Consider the following 8,690-nt stretch of genomic DNA (forward strand, 5'->3'; position numbering starts at 1 on the left):
ATATGAATAATGACCTCCCATACTCTGCTAAACCTCTATGTATAAAACTGATACTAAAAACATCCACTTATGTACAAGCAAAGCTTATGGAGGAAAGGCTTTATTTGCACTGAATTACATAGTGACAGTATTTTAAATTCTTTCTTACCAACTTGATACTGAAAAATCTCCTTAAAGAATCTGATGCACAAGCAAAAAAGTTTCAGAATATATCCAAAATCCACTTTATGAACCATGCCTGCTACCTTGATGACTTGGTTTCTGTGTATGATTTCTTTGTACCCACACTGGAATTTGTGATCTGCACAAAAGATCTCTGTGAAATCCTCCAAGAAAACAGTGCCATCTTTGAAGTACAAATTCCGATCTTCTAAATCCTAATGTGATTTTTAGTGACAAAAAAATAAATCACATACTACAAGGCTCCAGAAGCACAAACGCTTATTCTGTGAACACTGACTGAGCAAGATGAGCATGCCCACCACTCATATTCAAGGTTCATTCCTCCTCTTTGCTCCCCCCCACAAAAAAAATTAATTCCACATCCCTAGCAAGTCTTCAGCCACAGACAGTATTTAGCATACTCCAACCCAAACAAAAGCTTGTGGATTTCATTTATGAAACACACAATTCTTCATTAAAAATATGGGTCTCCCTTCAGCATGTCTCTCTCGTAAAAGGAACTTTAATACAAGGTAAGAGGTGTCATTTTGTTCGTTTCTTTTAACTCAAGAAATGTTGCCTCCTGCTGAATAGAAAGGTGACAAATAACTTGGAAGAGGGGAAGGAGACTCTGCTGGATTCCTTACGGAAAAAATGTCTCACACGTGAAGAGAACTGAAAAGCAGAAAAACTGGTAGAATATATCAACCATTGTAAGTTATCAGAGGCAGCTGTCAAACAGAAGTGAAGGGACAAGGATGAGATAAAGGCAGAAATTTATTTATTTATACATCATTATTCTAGACATTCAATAATATTTATTTGGAGAAAGCTTTATTACCCTAAAGCAGGGAAAGTAAGGATAATTTGAGATTGTTTTTTCCATCCACTGCTAGGCATGCAACTACTTTAACATGGATATTATCTTTAAAAATTGTGCGTCACATCAGCAGGTATTTTCTCCTTCATTTCAAGACCTTTTTAGCTATTATGGGCCAATGGATGAATTTTTCAAAGTGCTAGTGTTGTGACAGTTAAGATGTATCCTGCTACTGATTGATATTCAGAATGGCTCCTTTGTGAAAACAGGATTCTTTGAAATGGAAAAACAAAACATTAATCTTTTAATTAATACCAAGCTAAAATTAAATGTGGAAGATGTCTATTCCCTTGACAGCTGATCCTGGCTTTTAGTTCACAGATAACAGGCCTGAGCACATAAACCTTGAGCCACGCACTAATTCCTCTCTACTCCCATTCTTTGTCCGCTAGATATACTGCCACTGCATCTGCTATATCCCTGCAACACATCTGCCCTCAGCTTCTGAAAGGGCCTTTATTCTCTTTTTGCCCCCATAGAAATGATTTGACACTGGTGCATCGGGAGGACTGGTTTCAGAATATGTCTGCACAGCTCTCTCCAGCTGAAAAAGCTCAAGAAAATGCTCTGTGTCTCAGGCCAGACTGCTTGTACTCTGTAAGCCCTTCTGCAGGCCCCTCTCTCAGAAGGGGCATGGAAAACCCTGCAGCTGAGAATCAATCAGCTTCGTATCAGCATTCACTAGAGTGTGAACAGGACAAGCAAGTGAAAATGTTTCCATTGGTCGGTATTATATTTGATACTACACCCTAAATTTAAACATTTCTGAAGGGATTTCTTTATTTGCCAATTAGTTTTAGCACATTCTTTACCATGGCCCCAATGCCATCAAAGATATTATGTAATTCTGTTTCACACATAAATGCTGGCGTAGTCACAACCTTGTTTTTTGTGTCCACATGAGCTTCGTAAAAGGGAGTTAAGGAAAACACAACCTATGTCTCACTTGCAGATGCTGTCTGCAAAATAAACCATCTTTGACAAAACTTTACAACTCTACTGCCCTGTAAAAAGCACCCACAAAGATACTATACTGTCCAGCTGTGAAGACAGCTGCAACCTATAATCCAAGATACTAAAAGCTATTTTTGCCAGAAATACAAAGACTGCAAGAGCAATCTGTGAGAATGCTGGCATTCAGAAACGCAAGAAAATCTACAAAACTTATTAACTGTAACACAAATGTTTCTGAGTAGTTTGATCACAGCATTAGCCTTCAGGAAAAGAAAAAAAAAATCTCAAAGAAAACTGACCCATTGCAATTCATGCCAGTTTAATGTGCAAATTCGCTCAGCATTTCCTGCATTACTGGGTGTTCAAGCAAGTTCTACGGCATAAGAACAACTTCTAACTACACAGCTGTGTACAGAAGACCACGTTTTCTAATAGTGCACTGTACTACACGCTATCTGCTATACACTGTATATTCCCACTAAACCGTAAGTGGAAAAGCATAGATCCTGCATGTATTCATTACTGTAACTACACATTACTAAACTGCCTCTCAACACGAGAATTAACAGGAAAGGATATAGTTACTTCTTTCACACAATGCTTTCCTCCCAGTTCTTTAATGGCTCCTGCAGTCCCAGCATAAGGCCACTTGCCACCTTCCTCTTCTTCATGGCCCACAGTTACTTCAGCACCAGAGAGAACCTTTGCTGCCAACACTGGTGAAATGCAGCAAAGACTACAACAGAAGGAATTATAAGAGCGATTCTACGACGGCACTCTTTCAAAACTTGGTCATAATTGAAAAGATTCAAATGGATATGGTCTTACAAATCTGAAAGGCATCACAAGGCAACTTCCACTCAGCATTTTCTTAGTCTCTTCTTTCACAAACACCTACACACACACACATCTTGAAAAACACATTTAAAAACGTAAGCTAGAACTGATGCAAAACTGAAGATGTTTCTTCTAGCTCCAACAGTAGCAGCTGCACATTTTCACAAAACATACTTTGTCTCCATGCTCACACTATCAAACAAATGCCCCTCCAACTAACATACGTACCCAATAGGTTTGCCTGCTTTGTGGAAGTCTTTCAAGACACGTTCAACTTCTCTGTTCACCTTGCAATCTTTCCCATCAACAGCAAAGGTAGATCTGCCACAACAAGAAACTTTATACGTACCTCAGTATAAACCTACATAGAGATGCCTATCTGCCCTGAGACTGGCTCTCAAGGGTCATCACAAACTTAATAGCTTCTAAAAGGTGGTTGAAAACGCCTATAGTTGACCATCAATGCTGTAGCCAAAATGACTCACTTTTAAGGCTTTGGTATGTCAGAAAGTTCCTTACTTGATGTAAAAATATAGAAATAAGAATTATCCAATCAGCTGTCTAGTGTTACTAAGAAGTGGAACAACAATGTTTTCAAAGAAGAAAAATACGTAAGAAGAAAAGGGAAATAACATTCAGGTTTCTCAAAGCCAACAAAATGGCAGGTCAGTAACAAGATAATAAGCATTCTACATGGCTAACACTTTTTTTTTTTTCTTTTTTATCTACGTGTTGTTTTTATCGTTACTAATACAAGAGGGGACTTTTTGGTAGACAGACATGAAGAAACTGAATAATAACACTAGGAACACCTGAAAATATTGAAGTTTTACCTTCACTTCCTTCAGTCCGGCCCAAAAAGAATCACTACAAGGGCGGGGGGGAAAAGGACTTCCTGTGCATTATCTAAACTCCAGAATTCTCACCAACATTGTTCAGAAAATTTAAAATGTGACAATGTCAGTAAGAATTATGACTGGAAACTATGATGAACAGCACAACTTAACTCCAACACTTTGAAAGGAGTTTTCCTTATTAAGTAGTGGTTACATATGTAGTAAATAAGGCCATTTATTGCCTCCTGATTTTATTGTGTGAATCATAGTTGATTATGGATAGTTGATCATGAATATTTAGTTGAGGAGTCTAATGCTTAGTTGGCACTCACAAGTTTTTAGCAGCTCCAAATCCACCAGGGAATATCACAGCATCATGGTCTTCTGTAGTAAGCTTAGCCAGGCTTGCAATTTTACCACGAGCAATCCTTGCAGATTCCACTAAAACGTTCCTTGAAGAACCAGAAATAAAACAATGAGATGAATTAAGCATTTGCACACAGAAAAGCATAAAGAAGGTTTTGGCAGAGGAAGAGGAGGGGCAGGGAGGAAGCAAGAAGAACAGTGGTACTCAATAACTGAAGCTATTGGTGCTTCTGAAATACTACTACTGGGAAACGCAGACATTAAGAGACTGTATATAATCAAGTCCAGAAAACTCATTCAATATTTTCTCTCCAATCAAAATACCAGCTAGCATAAAGCTACTAAAGTCAGTCACCAAAGTGCTACAAGTGCAGTTACAGGCTGCTATGTCTGAAGAATGCCTGAGAGACTGACACTCAGCAGTCATGGAAAACACATTAAACACAGACTTTACCTTGACTCAGCTTCAGCTGGTTGCCCTTTACTGTGGTCAATGACATGCATCTGAGGAACATCTGGAGCATACATCTGAACGTCAGCTCCCCCACGACTAAGGTGTACCAGTATGCTACAAAAACAGAGATAAAATGTGCTGAAAACCTTAGAAGACAGGCCCCTAAGTCTTGCTACAAATATTCCACCACCTGATTTTGAAAGAGGAGGAAAAACACACATCCTACTAAAGCATACTGAGCATGTAGCAGCAAAATCCCTGTATGTAACACCAAAGCGCAAAGCAGAACTGAAAGTCAGTTTGGAGGCAGGGTCAGGTAAGCTAGAGACAAGTTTCTTTGTTCAGTGCTCTTATGCAGGCAACCAGGGACAATAAAAACTTCCTTTCTCATTGCAAGTCCCCAAGTGTTATGGAAGAGTCCCACAATTAACATACCTATGTGTACAGCTAATCTAGGTCTAGGTAAAACATCTCGTACCAATGAATACTAAGAGTTAATAATTCAACTTGAGTATTAACAATTCTAGTGTTAGATTTAGCCCAAGGAACAGAAACTCAAAGTGATTATGAAATGAAGTCTCTACTTAACTCTCTTGAGATTGATTCTGGAACTCTGAATTTCTGTTTCTGAAGCAAAGACAGTCTCTCTCAAACTCAATGGTCTGGCATCGCGTGCATTGTGCTGCATCTTTGGACAATCACTAAGTACTGCAAGAACACAGCCTGAGTTCCCAATTATGCTGTGAGAAAACTGTGAAGCTTCATCATACATCTTTCAAGGCAATTTTGATGGCCAGAGAGAACAAAACTGAATTCAATAGACAGCTGTAATGTAAAGGAGACTTTTTTTGAGCCTACAGTTTCACAAAGCAACTTACGCTGAGGCCTCATGGATTTCTGTGCCGTCATAGACACCACAACCAGACAGGACCTGCAGTAAGAAAATCAAGAGATTATTTCAGGTGATACAAAACTTTCTACAGGATCTTTCACAAGGCTTCTAAGATTTAAAAAAGATCCCAAACAACAACAAATCTCCCTCCACCTCCAAAAAAACCAACTTAGCAACAAGCTCTTTACTAAGCCAGTCAACATCATGCTATTAGCACTGGTGTCGCCATTTGACATACTGCAGAACTGGCATTTCCTATTTATAGCTACCCATCATAGAGAGGTCTCTGAAATAACTAGTATTTATTTATCGGCTTGTGCATTTATTCCTCAGAGTTAATAAACCGACATGATATCCTTAGGTATGTTTTTATCGTGCACAAAATGGTTTATTCTGAGTGTCATACGTCTATTTATGAAGTGTTCATATCTGTGTGAAATACCTTCTCATCCAGATGCACATCAAACAAGTGGGAGAGAAGTGCATTTTGAGGTGGCACTTAGGATAAACTATTTTACCTGCTGCTGTATTTTGTCTGATGATCCGCATCAGAGATCAATAGCTAAATCACTTTTAATCCAATTATGCTATATTAGCCATGATAATGCTACTTTCAGTTTGTTTATGCACACTGGAGAATAAAAAGCACAAAGCAATCAGCTATACTTGTGTAGGTGGAGAGAGTCTTTCACAAAATAGAAGAAAGGAGAAAAAACATTTTAAACACCCCAGGGAAAAAAGCAATTATAAGAACAAAACAAAACAAAACAAAAAATCCAAAGGATTATCTAGTTCCTGAAAGTATATATATGAACTCTTGTGGGTTTTATTCGTTTGGTTGTTTGTTTTTAAAGAAAAAAATCCAGTTAAAGAGAGTCCACTTACTAACGTTACTCTCTTCCCTCCTGGTTTTATCTCAGTTTTTAGAAGCTTGAAAGTTTTTAATCGCTGACACGTGAACAGAAACTCACAACTGAAACTGTCTTAATTAGAAACGCTGGACTCAAAGGGGCTTTCAGATCACCACATCTAGCCCTGTGCTCTCGCAGGTATGACATCCTACCATCGCTTCACCAAACGAGTAAGATCCATGAATGGTTTTCTGTCCGTGTTAATCCTAACTACAATTTCGCTACTCTGATATTTAAAAGCCGCCTTCTACTTTCCAACTTTTTATCTATCATTTAATTTAGACTGAATAAACATACAAGCACATTAAAGTTATCTTCTGTAAACAACACTTTTAAAATGTTTTTGAAACTCACTGAAACCAAAGTACTAAAACACTATCCTCTTCTGTTATTTCAGTACCTACTTGGTGACAAATCTGTCTGCTACCATAGTCAGAAATTTATGTCACTAATGTCAACAGTAACATTTACTTTCCACTCTCTTTTAAAAAAGCTGTGGTTTGCTACAATAACACCATTCCTGGTAAGTTACCTTTTAGACATTTGGACTGGCATTCTGCCCATTCCCAAACCAGCTCTGCCCCAAACAGATTTCTTCATGCACGTAATGCCTTCTTATTTCTTTACATTTTATGCTGTCAAGACTATGCAAAGCTCGAGCTTCAAAGACTGTCCACCGAGCTCCAAAACTGTGTATCCATGTGGGACGCTATCTGCAGCCTAAATTTTGGCAACCTGTAGCTCCTCTATCTCCTCACTTTCTCTTGTATTTTTAATATGCTCCACCTCCTTCCTGCAGAAGAGCATAACCCAGTTTAAATATTTTCCCCTTCGCTGCCAGTACCTCCCCCAATTACAGCATAAATTATTTCAAGTTCAGCCCTTTATAACTCAACTCCAGGCCAGTAACAACTATACACAAGCCAATTTTTAGGTGTTTCCCACTCCTGGTCTGGCTTCCTCCAAGTTACTCGATTCCAAACAGCTTTATGTTCTCAATTTCAGCTTCTCCCAAGGCCGCCGCGGCCACCGGGCGCGTCTTTCCTAGGCCCGACGCCGCGCCAAAGCCTCCCACCGCCACCAGCCCCACGGCCGGAGCGAACCCAGCTGCAGCGGCGCCCTTCCGCGGCACGGGGCTGAGGGTGGAAGGGGAGAGCCAGGCAGTAAAAAACCCCTTCTCCTCAGAGCTGCTGCGCTGCCCCGGCCCGCCCCCAGCCCGCGGCCGCCAGGGCCTCCTCCCCGCGCGGCGCGGCGCGGCGCGGCGGCCCTCACTCACCACAGCGACGCGGGCCGCGCGGCGGCGCCGAGCGGAGCAGTGGAAGGAGGCGAGGCCGCCGGGCGCTGCCCGCCGCAGCGCGGTGCACAGGGCCGGCCCGCAGGAGGCCAGCATGGCCGCGGGCGGTGGGAGCGGGCGGAGGGGCGGCGGTGCGGGGCGCCGGGCGGGCCGCTGGGGGCGGGCTGCGCCGCGCCGGGAGGCCGCTGCGCCCTTGGCGGCGCCGGCGGGGGCGCCCCCTGGAGGCGGGGAGGGGCAGCGCCCGCCCGCGCTCCCTTCCCCAGCCTGTTAGTAATAATAGTAGTAAAGTAAGTAGTAAAGTAAGATGCACATGGAAGTAAATCCTTGGGACTCGTTTTGAACACAACACTAGCAGCACCTCATCTCACATGCAAGAAGGGGTGTGACTCTACCCCTCTCGCCTCCCCTCAAGGATCTTGTGCTTTGTAAAACATACTTCCTGGGAAGTTTTCATCTTCAGAAATGTTTGGAATGTGAAGAGTAAAATAGCAGGAAAACATGTTTTTAAGAGGTTGTTCTGGAAGGCCACATTTTCACCATATTCTGTGTTTTGTAATACTGTAAGCCCAAGAGGCAAATACAAATTTAGGGATCAAGTTAGCCGACTTCATAGAACAGCACAACTCCTATTTTACACAGCACAAAGATATGGCATTGCCGTGACAGTCCCAGAACGATTACAGCCTGTCTGCTACAGGTCATATAGTTCAGGAAAAGAATACAGTCCTTAAAAAAGCATGCAAAGACAACATGTATATGAAAAACAGTAAAATGCATTAAGTAGTAACAACTATGTCACAATCATGTTTTTCACATTAGCTTAAGCACTTCAGTTTTACAAGGATCCCAAGATGGATTTTTCTTTTTCCTGCGCTACTTCTTCCCTACTCACCTACGCCTCCCTTCTAGCTAGGGTAGAAAGCCTACTCTCCGCCGTGGTAGCAGGAGGTGGCAGAGGCGTGGAGAGTGACAAGCAACTCCAAACCCCAACACAATACCACACAGCACCTTCTGCAAGCATCGCTCCAGCCCACCCAGCTACTCCTTCACCATGGCATGACCATGGAAGTGTTAGGAGGCAAGGGGGCACCAGCAACTGAAGAT

General features: G+C 41.7%; 1 protein-coding gene across 1 annotated transcript; it reads right to left on the reverse strand.

Moving 5' to 3' along the window:
- Positions 1–921: 921 nt before the first annotated feature.
- GATD3 (glutamine amidotransferase class 1 domain containing 3) lies at positions 922–7,682 on the reverse strand. Its single transcript, XM_059816894.1, has 7 exons — positions 7,569–7,682; positions 5,368–5,420; positions 4,490–4,603; positions 4,002–4,121; positions 3,062–3,154; positions 2,576–2,732; positions 922–1,950 (listed from the first exon to the last, which is right to left on the reverse strand). Exons 1-7 carry the CDS (start codon positions 7,680–7,682, stop codon positions 1,822–1,824), a joined length of 780 nt encoding a protein of 259 aa, XP_059672877.1. The 3' UTR covers positions 922–1,821.
- Positions 7,683–8,690: the final 1,008 nt, after the last annotated feature.

The sequence above is a fragment of the Gavia stellata genome, chromosome 1 (assembly GCF_030936135.1).
Source record: "Gavia stellata isolate bGavSte3 chromosome 1, bGavSte3.hap2, whole genome shotgun sequence".
NCBI lineage: Eukaryota > Metazoa > Chordata > Aves > Gaviiformes > Gaviidae > Gavia > Gavia stellata.